The 14,835-nt window shown below is 38.5% G+C and overlaps 1 protein-coding gene across 1 annotated transcript; it reads left to right on the forward strand.

Annotated features, from left to right (window-relative positions):
* The first annotated feature begins 2,333 nt into the window (after positions 1–2,333).
* Positions 2,334–12,084, forward strand: LOC124988813 (HLA class II histocompatibility antigen, DQ beta 1 chain-like). Its single transcript, XM_047558588.1, has 5 exons — positions 2,334–2,510; positions 5,639–5,908; positions 7,022–7,303; positions 7,855–7,965; positions 9,116–12,084. The coding sequence occupies exons 1-5, from the start codon at positions 2,408–2,410 to the stop codon at positions 9,127–9,129; spliced, it is 780 nt and encodes a 259-aa protein (XP_047414544.1). The 5' UTR covers positions 2,334–2,407; the 3' UTR covers positions 9,130–12,084.
* Positions 12,085–14,835: the final 2,751 nt, after the last annotated feature.

Raw genomic sequence — 14,835 nt, forward strand, 5'->3', positions numbered from 1 at the left:
CGCTTTTCACCAGCTTGTATAATCCCAATCGTATTTCCATTCAAATTCTTTTAGTCCTAATTACTGAGTGAAAGACTTCATCCTCTCTTAGAGCAGTTAGCCAGCTCTTTTTAAAGGTCTCACCTGAATTATATTTATTTCCTTTCCTCCATCTTGACCATATTCCTTAGAATCTTCTCTTTTCCTGTCATCTTCCCCAGATGAAGTATTTAGTTTTTACATCTCATCTGAAGTGTTTATCTATCACTGGTGTGTGTGTGTGTGTGTGTGTGTGTGTGTGTGAGAGAGAGAGAGAGAGAGAGAGAGAGACGTTTTAGTCTTTTCCTAACGTTTTTCTCCCCCTCCTCTTCCTCCTCCTCCTCCTCCTTCTTTTGCACTATAATTTTACATAAAGGTGGAATTCATTGTGATATATTCATACATGCATGTAACATATTTTGGTTGATTCCCTAAGGTTTTTCTTAACTCCTATAGTATGAATCCTACCAATCTGAGGGACAACTAGCATTTGTCTTCTCTGATAACATATAGGTATCACATATTCTGTAGGAAAAGGTGGGGTTGAGGTCAGAACTCTCCATTTCTCTCTGACTCAGGAAATGTTTAGAGCATATGATTTGAGGAACAGGATGGATACCACATAAAGGAAATTTCTTAATGATGTGAAACAGTCTGGGAGATAGTGCTGAAATCAGTTAATACCTATCATTAACTAAATTCATATTTGATATTAATACATGGAGTTTGGTGTTAATTTGCAGAACAATTATAGAGTATTGTGGTTACTATCACTCTTCAAATTAAATTGACAGCCCTAAGGCTTGTTCTTGGTAATGTATTTGATGGATTTACAAAAGCTATATTATTTGAAATTATGTAATTTCATTGTTTCAATATTTTGCTCAAACACTTATTAATATAAATGACTGAAGTATTTATATAAAGCTTAAGACTGGATTACCAAAGGCACATCTTTAAAACAAATGATAAACTGTGACGTTGGGCAAATTACTCAGACTGAAGCATGGCTTCTACATTTGAAAATTTAGATAATAATAATTACTCTATAGTTCATTCAGAAGATTACCTGAGACAACATATTTTAAATGTGCAGTGTCAGGTACATATTAAAATTTTAAAATGGTAACTATGATTGTTACACTAATAGAAACAATTGTGATAACTATAATAATAACTATATGTTTATTCTCTGGATTTGACTTAGATTTCAAAAAACTCCTATTAACTTTCAGTTTAACCTGTTTACTTCCTACTTTTTCACCTTCTGGTGGTTGCTGGAACTGGGGTATCAATAGGCTCAGAGATGTCAAGTCATCCTTGTGAAACTATTTCTTGAAGGGCATCCTCTGAGTGGCTATGTAAGATGCATGTGTTGATAATGAGCACAGCTGATTAAATAACTCAGTGAACCTTTCTCAACTATTTCCTCATCACAGCCTCTGTTTTGTCCCTTTTAAAAATGCATAACATAGCTTTGTCTTGGGATTCTAGCTCTTTGCCAAGATCTGTAATTAATATGTCATAGGTATAAAATTTTATTTTGTCTTACCATCAATGGTATCAAAGAGCAACTGTCTACATGGTAAAGGTAAAATGACTCAGGCTAACAGAGATTATGTAATTTGTCCAGAGTCACAAAGACAATAATTTCTTCAACTGTGATACAAATACATTTTTCTTAAAATCTGTTCCCTTTTATATTGTATCTCAATGCTCATAGTGTTAAGTCTAGGGGGAAAAAATGAAGAGCTCTTAGATAATAATTTTATGTCTCAAGGAATAGCATTCCACTTCTTCCTGCTGCCTGGCATCCTTAACCACCATCAAACCCCAAACATTGGAAACAGAAGTTAAATTAATGTCACAAGAAGAAAAGCCTTGATTCATATTCTGGTTCCTGAATCTTCCTAACATGTCTTCAGCATTTCATAAGTTGAATGATATTTTAAGATGATTTACCACTAGACACCTAGTAGATGATCAATGGATAATTTTTTATGCTTTTTTGTTTTATTTTTTATTTTTTAATTTCTTTTTAGATATGCCTGACAGCAGAGTGTATTTTGACATATTATAGACACATTTAGTATAACTTATTCTACTTAGGATCCCATTCTTGAGGTTGTACGTGATGTGGAGTTTCTCTGGTGATGTATTCAACAATGGATAATTTTTGAGAACTTTCATTTAAAATGTTTACCCAGAGACGAATGAGGACTTAAGCCTAGGGTTGATTGGTTTCTTCCCTAGGAACTGTCCAATCCTAAAATTCATAGGAGATTTCCTAGTTTTCATCTCTGTGAAGTGAAGCATCAGGTCAATTGGTAGCAGCTGTGCTGAATGCCAAGTGCTTTTGTTAAATTGCTTTTGTTCCAAGTTTGGAACGATGACTGTGATGACCCCCAGGAACCCTTGGAGAGAAACTGGAGTTGTGATGGTGGTTTTCATGGTGCTGAGGACTCCCATGGCTCACAGAAGAGATACCCCAAGTAAGTGCAAGACAGTTGCTATTCAGAGGCCAGATTTGGAAACTTTTTCTTGGGGGCTTTGGGGCTTAAGCTTGGGTCTGTTGTATTTTCAACAAACCACAGGTAGAATTTAGAAAGACTCCTACCAGAGTCCAGATTTCTCCTTCTTAGAGTTTTGCTAGATTCCTTTTTCTCAACCTCTGCAGTGGAAGGGAGGCTAATTTCTCTAAAGGACTTTGGGATCTCAGAATTGGAAGAAAAAGACAAAGTACATGTCCACACCCAGTACAAAATGCAAATGAGGTACTTAAGAAGCATCAGGTAAATTAAAAGAACTGGCCACTCTGGGGACTTTCTGGGCCCAAAAGTATTCATCTATTTCGAGGCTTGGGTTTAGAGAAATTCAAGACAGTTATGGTCCCTGGACCTTCAATACCTGAAGAGCACTATTACCCATGCCTTGCGGGTAAGCAGTGGGGTCATGGAGATGACACTGTGGGACTTGGGAGGAAGAATGGGATAAGGATAGGCAGTGATAGTTACTAATTCTGGGTTAATTAGGAACTTCTAGTATTGATGTGAATGGGGGCTATGACAATAGTGAAAGAAAAAGAATTGATATTTATTTTGCACCCACGAAATCCCAAGCCTTGTAGTGATAGTGTTACATCATCTGTCTCACTTAGTCTTTCTAAAATATACACACATACAAATCGAAGACTCTGGGGTAAAAATTATTCTATTTTTACACTAATTATTAGGAAAATCATACAACACAAACATTACAAAACACACACATATAAAAAGAATTACAAAGAAATATCCAAATAGTCACTAGATAGTTTAAACATATGTGAATACTACCAACACCCCAAATGACTCCTGTGTGCTTCTTTCCAATCATACCCATTTTCACTTTCCAGAAATAAGTACTATTATGACTCTTATAATCCTAATTTTTTTGCTTGTTATAGTTAGCATGTATTTGAATGTATCCTTAATCTATAGATTAGTATTTCCCCCTCTAAATGTTCTATAAATGCTGTATTCTTTCTTGCTTCTTTTGCTAAATATTATGTGTGAGAAAACTTGCCACAAATCTTTGATGTAACATTCATCCATTTTGTTGTTGGGTAGTATATTCCATTTTATGAAGGCATAGCAATGTACTTAACCTGTTCTTATGTGAATAGACATTTGGGCTGTTCTTACTTAAAAATGTATCCTGAAACATTTGGGTCTGCATTCCTCTAGACTGGAATATATTCTTAGATTGGAATTAATGGGTCAAAAGGTCTACCTATCTTCAACTTGACAATGTCCAACTATTATTCAAATTAGTTGTTTCATGAGCTGTTCATAGGAAAATCCAATTCTTGATGGCTTTTTGGTATCTTAGACTAGTTAATGTTTCCCTGTCTCTTGAGGGTGTAGTGGTATGTCACTTGAGTGTGTAGTGGTATGTATTTTTGATTTGCATTTCTTTGATTACCAATGAAAACCAGCAAATTTGCAAGTTCATTGTCCACTGGTATTTATTCTGTTTTTAATTTGTTCTTTTTAGATATACATGACAGGAGAGTGTATTTTGACATACATACATGGAGTGTAACTCTAATTAGGATCTAATTAGGATCCCATTCTTGTGGTTGTACACAATGTGGAGTTTCACTGTGGATACCTGAACATAGGAAAGTTATGTTTGATTTATTCTACTGTTTTTCCTATTCCTGTCCCTCCTTCCTTCCATTCATTCCCCTTTGTCTGATCCACTAAACTTCTATTCTTCCCCATATTTATCTTTTTCTTATTTATTTTAAAAAGATAAAAATAGGCTGGGGTTGTGGCTCAGTGATAGAGTGCTTGCCTAGCACTTGGGAGGCACTGGATTTGATCTCCAGCACCACATAAAGAAACAAAATGAACAAAATAAAGGTATTGTGTCCATCTACAACTGAAAACAATTTTTTAAAAAAGATAAAAATATATTTTGAATCAAGCCCATCATTAGTACATGCTTTGCAAATATTTGTACTTTTTGGCTTAACTCTTTTAATGATATCTTTTGTTGAGCAGAAGCTGTTAATTTTAATGAATTGAATTTATCAGTCTTCTTTATGTGCTTTTAATGATTTAAGAAATCTGTCACAACTCCAACATCATGAAGATATTCTCTAATTTTATCTCCTAATAGATTTGTAGCATTTCATTAATACTTTGGTCTATGTTATATGTGGTGCAAAAAATATGCCCAATTTCTACTCCCTCTTCTGATGTACATCCATTTATTAGAACATCATTCATTAACAAAGGTAATCATTCCTCACTAACCTACAGTGTCACCCCTGTTGTAAATTTATTCTAAATAAATGCATGAAACTTATTTTGGAATATATTATGCTGTCTATTTGTCTATGTCTGTGCCAATTACATGGTTTTTAACTACCATCTTTACCTTATATACCTTTATTGCATTTTAGAATCAGCTTGTAAAGTTTTAAGTAATAAAAAAATTGGTAGGAATTTTAAATGATATCCACAGAATCTATAAGATCATTTGGGATAATGTCATCTTCATAATATTGTCTTACAATTCATGTACAGGTGTATCTTTTTATTTATTTAGGACCCTTTTAAAGTATCTCATAAAAGTTCATTATTTCCCTTTTAGAATTCTCATATATTTTTATAAGACCTATTTATAATTTCTCATGCCATTATAAATGGTATAATTAAATTTTTATTTCACATTTGTTACTGATGTATATCTAGAATATTTAAAAATTGATCTTGTACTTAGCCATTTGCTGAACTCTCCCTTACTTTAAATTCTTTTGGTTAGTGTTTAGGATTTTCATTATTTACAGATCCAGCGTTTGAAAATGCTGGCAATTTTGTTTCTACATTGCAAACATTATTCCATGATTTTTCTTGTTTGACAGTTTTATATTCTACTATAAATGCTCAAGGCAGGATTTGAAGTAGAGAAATCACTTCATTCATCCTGGGAATAAAAATTCAGCAGATTTTATTTAGTCACTGGTCTGTGTTGTTATGTTCCTTTATTCCCTGTGTCTCTCCAAACCAAGCACAGGGTTGGTGGGGGTGCAAGCCTGAGCTAAATCTAACGTGTCCTGGTTCTCCTACAGAGGATTTCGTGTACCAGTTTAAGGGCACCTGCTACTTCACCAATGGGACTCAGCGAGTAAGGCTTGTGGCCAGACAAATTTACAACAAGGAGGAGATCCTGCGCTTTGACAGTGATGTGGGGGTGTTCGTAGCTGTAACAGAGCTGGGGCTGTCAAGTGCCAAGAGCTGGAATGCCCAGAAGGACCTCCTTGCTGAGTATCGGGCCCACGTAGACACCTTGTGCAGACACAATTATTACCAGACGGCTTCCTTCACTGTTCAGCGGAGAGGTGAGTTTAGGACCCATAAAGGTGTGCTCACCTCTGAACTAGAGTGGAAGGCCTGTGGGGAAGGCGACTTTTGTAGTTTGTGACTCCTAGGATTTGGGTAAGATTGGGAGGGCATTTGAATTCAAGAAAAAATTGTTGAAAGACTTGGCAGGAGAGAGTTGGGAGAGTGTGTTAATCAGCTTTGAGTTGCTGTAAATAAAATGCTTGAGATGATTAACTTAAATAGAGGAGAGGTTTATTTTGATTCACAGTTTAGTCCATGATTGGTTGATACCACTGTTTTTGAGCCTGTGGTGAAGTAGCACAACATAGTGGGGAAATACGGAAGAGAAAAGAATTGTCAGGTGATTTCATTCTGTGAACATCACAGAGTATATTTAAAGAAAGATAACTAGGACATTACTAGGCAGAATAATCTTAAGGCACCATGGTGGTATGTGCATTGCTGACATATATATTTATAAAGTGGAAAATTTTACTTATTTTTCCATTTAAAAATCAACATATAATATTGATACTTATTATGAGATACAGTGTTGTAATTCAACACAATATGCTATGGTCAAATTGGGGAGATTGGCATTTCCATTTCCTGAATATTATCATTTTTATGTATTGGCAACCCAAACTGTTCTTCTCTAGTTATTACAAAGTGTGTAATTATTGTAGACTAGGGATGGGGTTGTGGCTTAGTGGTAGAGTGCTTGCCCACCATGCCTGAGGCACTGAGTTTGATCCTCAGCAGCACATAAAAATAAATACATAAATGTATTGTGTCCATCTACAACTAAAAAAAAATTAAAAACAAATTACTGTAGACTATACTTGCTATATAATGTTATAAGTTCTCCCCTCCAAGTAGGTTTGGTTTCCATTATCCACCCTCTCACTATTCCTTTCCTAGGCTTCAGTGACCTCTGTTCTACCCTCTAATTCTATGTGATCAACTTTTTTTTTAATCTTCCACAAATGGGTGAAACTTTTGATATTTGTGAACATTAATTAATCTGTGCTACTTTCTCCACTTTAGTATCAAAGGAGGGACTTAAGCCTATGGTGAGACTCTTTGCTGCCTTAACCTCTGACTTTCTTTTTTGTTGTTATTCATCCTAGTGGAGCCTGTTGTCACCATCTCTCCAGCCAGGACAGAGCCCCTGAACCACCACAATCTGCTGATCTGCTCCGTGGCAAATTTTTATCCACGACAAGTTAAAGTCAGATGGTTCCGGAATAAAGAGGAAGAGACTTCTGGAGTTGTGTCCACACCACTTATTCAGAATGGGGATTGGACCTATCAGATTCTGGTGATGCTGGAAGTAATACCCCGGCATGGAGATGTCTACACTTGCCATGTGGAGCACCCCAGCCTCCAGAGCCCCATCACAGTAGAATGGTGTAAGGGTTACTTCATTGATACCAGAAGTTGAAAGCAGCAAGGGCAGGGAGGACTTTGGGCCTTGTGGGCATGGGGTCCCTCCTTTTCTTTGCTGTGTTGTACATGTTCATACCTCCTCTCCTACAAAACTCCTGGTATCATTTCTGTGCTGAGTCATGGAGGCCTGAGATCCTATTGTCTCAAGTCAAAAGGCACGAGATAGTTTTCTTCCCAAGATATTTTTGCCTTATGCAACCTGATCCCCAGGCTGTGGTTCAGCTTGGCAGTGTATCTTCTGAAGTGGTGAAATTCTGGGCTTTGACATTAAGGCTGGTGTTTGGAGATGGTCGGTGGATTTTCAGATAGACCTACCCTGGGGACCCACTTTCTCCTTCCCCAAACCCTCATCCACCTGCACTGTTCCCCTGGGGTCTCTGCATGCCCTTTACCCTCCTCTATTCGGTGATGGAGCACCTCTGTCTCTTATATCCTGGATTGGACTCCAGGCTTCCTGATGAGGACTCTGTGGGATCTGGGGACAGTCACTGATGCACAGGTTTCTACTCCCCAGGGGCACTGTCAGAATCTGCCCAGAGCAAGATGCTGAGTGGAATTGGGAGTTTTGTGCTGGGGCTGATCTTTCTTGGCTTGGGCCTTATTGTCCACCTTTGGAATAAGAAAGGTAAGTCACCTTTGGAGAAAATGGGGAACAGGGATGCTAGGACTAAGTTTTTCTGTTGTAGCTTTTCTTATCTAATCCCAGATAAGAACTCTTGTCCCAGGTTAAGTTTGCTTCATCACAGGGGCCAGTGGTGGAGGGTTATTTTTAGACAGAGAAGAGAAGCTCTCATTCCATCCTTACCTATGCCAGGCAGTGAACATATGACTTCCTTAAAGATGCAGTCTCTGGGGCTGGGGAGATAGCTCAGCTGGTGGAGTGCTTGCCTTGCAAGCATAAGGCCCTGGGTTCGATCCCCAGCAAAAAAGAAAAAAAAAAAAAAAGATGCAGTCTCTGTTCACTACTTGAAGTGACTGACTCAGTGACTTTGGGGTGATCTCCCTTCATGACAGTGAATCCTTGGTGCATATAGACTGGAGTAGAAGAGAGAGCAATCTGAACATTCTTCTCATTTTCTTTTGGAGGTTGAGATAAAGAGACAGAAGCACCTCTTCCTTTGCCCAGGTTAAGGAGCTTTTCTTTACCTTTCTCTTTTCATTCTTGCTAGTGATAGAACAACCCAACTCCACCCACAAGATCCCTATTCCTCTTGCCCAGAACTGTGACACACACATGATAGAAAAAGGAGTTGGCTGGGTTTGACTAGACATCCTAACATGCTTCAGTTACTTTGTTCTTGGCTTCATGCCACACTCCTTCTTATGTGAGTTCATTTGGGGGAAAAGTCTGGAACATTTCTTGTAGTCTCTGCAGGAAACTGCAGGTATTTTTCTCCAGAACAACACCCATCAATTCAGTGAGGTTTGCATGATGCTCCAAGATCCCCAGATTACAGAGTGCTGTTGAGCTTGATGTTAGGCGAGATGACAGGAGGTTATAGTTCTTACCTGTCCAGTTAAGTCTGTGACCTGTACTTCACCAAAGCATTTAGACTGGTGATGGAACCAAGGCTTTCTTCCACATGCCCCTGCAGAAGCTTTGTGTTCACTTGAGCATAGTATTCTCTTTAATCAGATACCAGGAGAGATGGTGAGGAGTTGGTGGGGTACAAGATTAACCTTAGTGTTCTGAGAAAGGCCCCAGTGGGTGGTGGGCAGGGGGGCTGACTTTCTTTAGGGATTTAACTTATGACTGTTTCTTCTCTCTCCTTCAGGGTTCATGCACTGATTCCAAATGTTTTTCTTCCTGTTATCCCTTTTCCTTGGTCTTCTGTTGTCTTCACCCTTGTGCACAGTTCCTAGCCTCCCTTCTCTCAGGCCCACGAGGAAGCCACCTCTACCCTCCCTGTCCCCCATCAAGGCCTGAGTCCTTATGTGCCTGAGCAGCAGATGCCAGGTCTTCTTCTTGTTCTGGTCTTTTTTGAATTTCTGTCTGTGATTGCTTTCCACCCCAACGCTGGAAGCTTTGCTCCCTGTGCTGCCTGCTACATCTGTTTGGGCTATGAGTATTTTCAAAATGTTTCTGATCTTGTTCTCTGTCTGAATTAAATGTTGAACTCTTTTATCTTTCAATTTTTTTTTTCAAAATTAAATAGATTTGTGAGTCCCTTGTGTTTCTGATTCTGATTGAGTAAAAATGGTGGTGGGAGATTCTGATAAAGGATGGACCAGATTCTAGAGGATTAGTTCAAAGGTGAGGAGACTAGAGGAAGTCATGGGTTCCCATAACTGGTCTAATTCAGGTGCCATGTAAGAATGTGAAAAGGTGTGAAAACGTTCAATTGTCCATTATCTGGGGGCTTGGAAGTTGGGATTGTGTGCAGCAGTCTTTCTTGGCTTCTATGCAGTCCAATTAGTTTTACATATTTGAGCTATTGGAATTATTTTTGTGCCAGTCTTGTTACCTAACAATACCTACCACTATAAATTAACCAACCCGGCCCCACAAATATCTTCTGGCATGTTGACTGTGTACATGGAGGCAAAAAGACAATGATCATGGATTGCATCTGAACTACCAGATTATATGTTTGCCAGTGGGGGTTTTATTAGAAAATAATATGTTGACTGCATATGGAAACTCTACTATCTTAAGGAAAAAAATTTTTGGTTTCTAATTAAAAATTTCTTAAGTGAATTTGGCTTCTGAAAAATGCTTAGATCAAGGACTAAAATGAGATTGTTTTCTCCCTTTTCTCTTAGCTCCCTCCTTTCTCTCTGACCTTTTCCTCCCGTCTTCACTCTCTTCTCTCATGTCCTTCTTTTTCTTTCTACTGTCTCATTATCATAGCATTTTTATTTCTATCTGAAGGACCCTCTCTTAATATTAGATGGTTTTTCTAACTTTCTTCCATTTGTATTCCTCCATGAATTTCTCTCTCATGTCTTTTATTTATTGTCTACCTTAGAATGTATGTCTACCTGTTTTTTTTTTTTTTTCCTCAATCCATCCATTGGCCTGTGTGCTCATGGTTATTTCTTTCTGTCATTCTATGGTTGATTATCTTTTTCCTTGTCTGTATTCTCTCTTTGTTTATCTCTCTGCCTCTCTCTCTCCATCTTTGTGTGTGTTTCTTTCTCTCTTGCTTGCGCTCTCTGTGCGTGTCTGAGTTATACTTTTCCTTATTTCGCCTTATTTTCTCCTCTGGAAATATGGCTATATTTCAGCCCATCATTGGAACAGTAAGAGACCAAACACGTCAACTCCAGTTTAACAATCTGGAGAAAGCCCTGATGGACTGACATTCCAATTTCTCAACCAATCATTTTAACCATGGGATGTAGGACTCTAAGTCAGGTCTTAGTTTTGAACCAATTTCTATGGCAGGAAGGCAGATTATTTTTTCTTCAAAAAAAGTATGAAAAAAGAGCAAGGCTGGATAGATAATAACAATAGTAGTTAAGACTAACATTACTATCATAATCCATTATATATATATCTCCTCTGTTTCTTTTTCTACCCATTAAAAATTTGTTCCTGAGGGAACAGCTCAGTGGTAGAGCACTTGCCTAGCATGCATGAGGCCTTGGGTTTGATCCTCAGCCCCCACACCAATGATGCTTCAAGTATAATTTGTGTAGTTCTTATACAACTGAAGTTTCATTTATCTCATTATAGAAAGAGAATTTCAAATCATATCACCCTCCAAATCCAAGTTCTCTGGTTATATGAATTTCTCTTTGTTTGCTCTGGGTGGTTCTTATTGGCCCTGTAAATTATGGTGAGAGGATAAATTCATCTACTTTCAAAACATGAGGAAATAATAACATAACTATAATAAAACTATAATCAGCAATCACTTTTGCTCAGTGTGAAGTGGTGTTTGATAATCTGGGTGAAATTGGGTTGCTTATTTGTGCAACCTCTTACCAGATGGTGGAGGAGGAAAGCCACTAGGACACATGTGAACTACCATACTGGAGTTGTATAATAGAGCACCCTCACACTCATTTCCAACAAATATCTGCTACTCCTATCTCCTCTGGAGTGGTCATTAGGGAAAATGAAGTTGTTAAAGTTAGGGTGGGTATTCACATCATTTGAGATTTGTTATGTTCATAGAAGTTAGATTATAAACACTTTCAAGTATGGATCCCTAGGATGTCCTGCTACTTGGGTTTTTCTAAAAAAAAACATTTGTAGTAGCTTAGCTTCTTGGAGACCTGCCATTTTATTTATGTTTAAATAATCAAATCATATACTTTTGAAATGCTATGTCCTATGGTATACAGTAAGTACTTAGTACATATTTGCTTGTTGCCCCCTGAAGAGCATGTTCCATGCGTTAGCTGGTTCCTGGAATCCTTTTACTTTTCCTTGGTATGTATTTTCTGGACTCCTGTACCAATACCATGTATTTTATCATACACTTTGATGTCTGTAGTGTCTCCTTCCCTCACTCATGATGGCAAAATTGTCACATTGACACATGTAGTGGTAGTGATGGTGGGGTATCTCCATATAGCTGGATTCCATTATTACTTTTCAGTGTTAACTTTTGTGTTTTTATATTTTCCCATTTTGGAATATGCAATAATTTTTTTAATCTACAAAATGTTTTATTTACTACCTCTACTTTTAACATACTTTGTGCACTTCTAAATATCTAGGAAGACTAGATATTTCAAATAAAGACTTAAAGTTTGTTCATTATGTACACAGTAGTGTTGAATAAACTACACACATATAACAATGGTTATATCTGAAAGTGTCTTCTAAGTAGGATTATTCTGGCCTAGAATCCTTCATTTCTTCCACTTCTTTATCCTATGTCACATGTCACATCTGAGTGTCACGTGATGTGATGTTACAATTTCACTTGCAAAAGCCCTTTTCAGAAGACTGCTTTTCTATGAATCTTAACATAAAGTATACAAAATGTGTTAGTTTACTAACTCTACTTTTGTTATACATTGGCAACCTCTTTAATACCTAGAGACTAGATATTATAAAATTAGGACTCCTTTCTCCAGTATATATACAATATATACAGTAGAGTGAAGTTAAATGAAATGCACCCTACAGGGCAATATGTAAGCTGAAACTTTCTAGCACACTCCAACAAAACACTTTTTTTACAACTTCTTCCCTCCCACCTCCCTCAACTTAACGAACAAGACTGTATTCTTTCAGAGACAGTTTAACAATTTCAAACACAGTATTTCCCCTCAGTTTTTTTTTTTTTTTTTTTTTTTTTTTTGCTGTACTGGGGATCAAACTCAGGGCCTTGTGCTTGTGAGGCATGCACTCTACCAGCTGAGCTATCTCCCCAGCCCTCCTCTCAGTTTTTAAAAGCTATTTACAAAAAGTTTTATTCTACTATTTCTACTTTTAAATTTATCAAGCACTTCTAAACATATAAGAGGATTAGATATTCCACATAAGAACTGATCCACTATGCACACAGTACTGGCAAATAAAATTGCACATGTAGCAGTGGTTATAATCTGATGTATCTTCTAATAATCATTTTGTCCTTGAATCTTTCCCTCCTCACTTCTTTTTCTCTACTTTCAATCCAGTGGACAAGTACAGGCATATATAATGCTTAGAGATGGTTGAACAAATTCATATCCAAAAGTCATTTACAGAAGACAAGTTTCCAATGAATTTCAACACAAAACGTACAAAATGTGCTAATTTTACTACTTGGTCATATACTGGCAACCTCTTTAACATTTAGAGACTAGATGTTGCAAAATTTGGACTCATTTGTTCAATATATATACTATATACACAGCAAAACAAAAGGCATGTCTGAAAATGTCCAAGTATGAACACAGTAACCTTTTGCAATTGCTTCCCTCCCACCTTCTCCACATCACTGAACAAGTGCAGACAGTACTATACTGCTCACAGAGGTGGTTTAACAGTTCCATTCCCAAAAGACAATATTTCATATGAATTTTAGCAAAAAGATATTTATAAAGTGATATTTTACTACCTCTATATTTAACATACACTGGACACTTCTAAACATCTGGACAGACTACATGTTTCAAGTAAGGACTTAATTTGTCCACCATGTCCACCATGTACATGACAGTCTTGAATAAACTGCATACATGTAATGATAGTCTAATTTGAAAATGTCTTCAACACATGAGCATTCTGGCCCTTCAATGACCCAGTGGGCTATAATGCTCAATTTTTTAGAAGACAATCCTTCCTAGGAACTTCAAAACAGACAAAATTTGTTTACAAATTCTACTTTTGTCATACAATGGCAACCTCTTTAACATCTAGAAAGACTAACTGCAGATTAGGACTCTTTTTGTCTTTTATACACACTAGATATACAGCAAAACAAAGTAAACAAAACCCACAGACATAAGGAATAACTCTTGCCTCATGGTAACACAGTGGCCTGGTGCTCCTGAGGACCAGCATACATTCTGTACTCCTTAACAGGGGGTTTGGCTATTGCCTTCACCCAAAACATTACATAAGAATTTTAATAAAAAGAAATTTACAAAATGTGTTATATTTTACCACTTCTACTTTTAACATATATCAGGCACTTTAGAAGATCTAGAAAGTCTAGGTATTTCCAAAAAAGTACTTAGCATTTTCAACTATATACACAGTAATGAGGAACAAAATGCACACACAAAACAATGGTTATTATATGTCTTTTAAGTATAACCAGACTGGCACAGGACCTCCTCCTTCTCACCGTTGGTCTTCTCCATGTCCTCTAACCCACTGAACCAACCTGGAAACGCGTCACTCCTAGAGGGGGTCTAACAACTCCATTTCAAAGTCACTTTCAGAAGACATTTCTCATTAAAAAAAAAAAAAAAAATGGGCATTAACGGACGTTATTCGCTAACTCCATCGAATGTCAGGCAACCTTTTACATCTGGAACGTCCAGATGCAGCACACGCTTTGAAAGGTCGCGGGAAACTGAGAGCCGCTTTTTCATGACCTACCCAGACCCTCCGCCAACGCCGGCAAACCCTCCCGCAGGGTGGAGGGCGTTCCCCGGGGTCGCACGCGGCCGGCTCCTCCGCGGGCTCTGGGCAGAAGGAACCCCAGCGCCCGGCCTCCCGTTCCGCCCGTCCGCATCCGGGCACCGCTCTCCGTCCAGGGCGGTTAAGGCCGCTGTTCGCCTGGGCGGACAGGGTGCGGTCTCAGGAGCCGGTGGGTCTCGGAGGGCCCTGGTCTGCCGGCTGCGCTGTGCAACCCGTGGCCAAGCTTCGGGCGTCCTCTCGCCCTCTTGGCCCTGGAAGCCCCCGCGGTCCTCCGAGGCATTCGGGAGCCGCCATTCTTCTCCAATCCCTCCCGCCGCCACCCACGGCGCCACGTCCTCAGCGGCGGCTTCCGCTGAGAAGGGCAGGATTGGGCCAGGAGACCCGGCAGCCCGCGGGGTCCGGGTCCAACAGGTCGCCGCCGCCATCAGGTCGCCCAGGTACCAGGATAGGCTCGCCGGT

The sequence above is a fragment of the Sciurus carolinensis genome, chromosome 7 (genome assembly GCF_902686445.1).
Source record: "Sciurus carolinensis chromosome 7, mSciCar1.2, whole genome shotgun sequence".
Lineage (NCBI taxonomy): Eukaryota > Metazoa > Chordata > Mammalia > Rodentia > Sciuridae > Sciurus > Sciurus carolinensis.

What these genes read in the sequence shown, in the direction of transcription:
- LOC124988813 (XM_047558588.1), top strand. Translation starts at nt 2,408, where the DNA reads ATGACTGTGATGACCCCCAGGAACCCTTGGAGAGAAACTGGAGTTGTG. An exon ending in TCACAGAAGAGATACCCCAA is followed by an intron (nt 2,511 to 5,638) that starts GTAAGTGCAAGA and finishes GTTCTCCTACAG; the next exon opens with AGGATTTCGTGTACCAGTTT. An exon ending in CCCCATCACAGTAGAATGGT is followed by an intron (nt 7,304 to 7,854) that starts GTAAGGGTTACT and finishes TCTACTCCCCAG; the next exon opens with GGGCACTGTCAGAATCTGCC.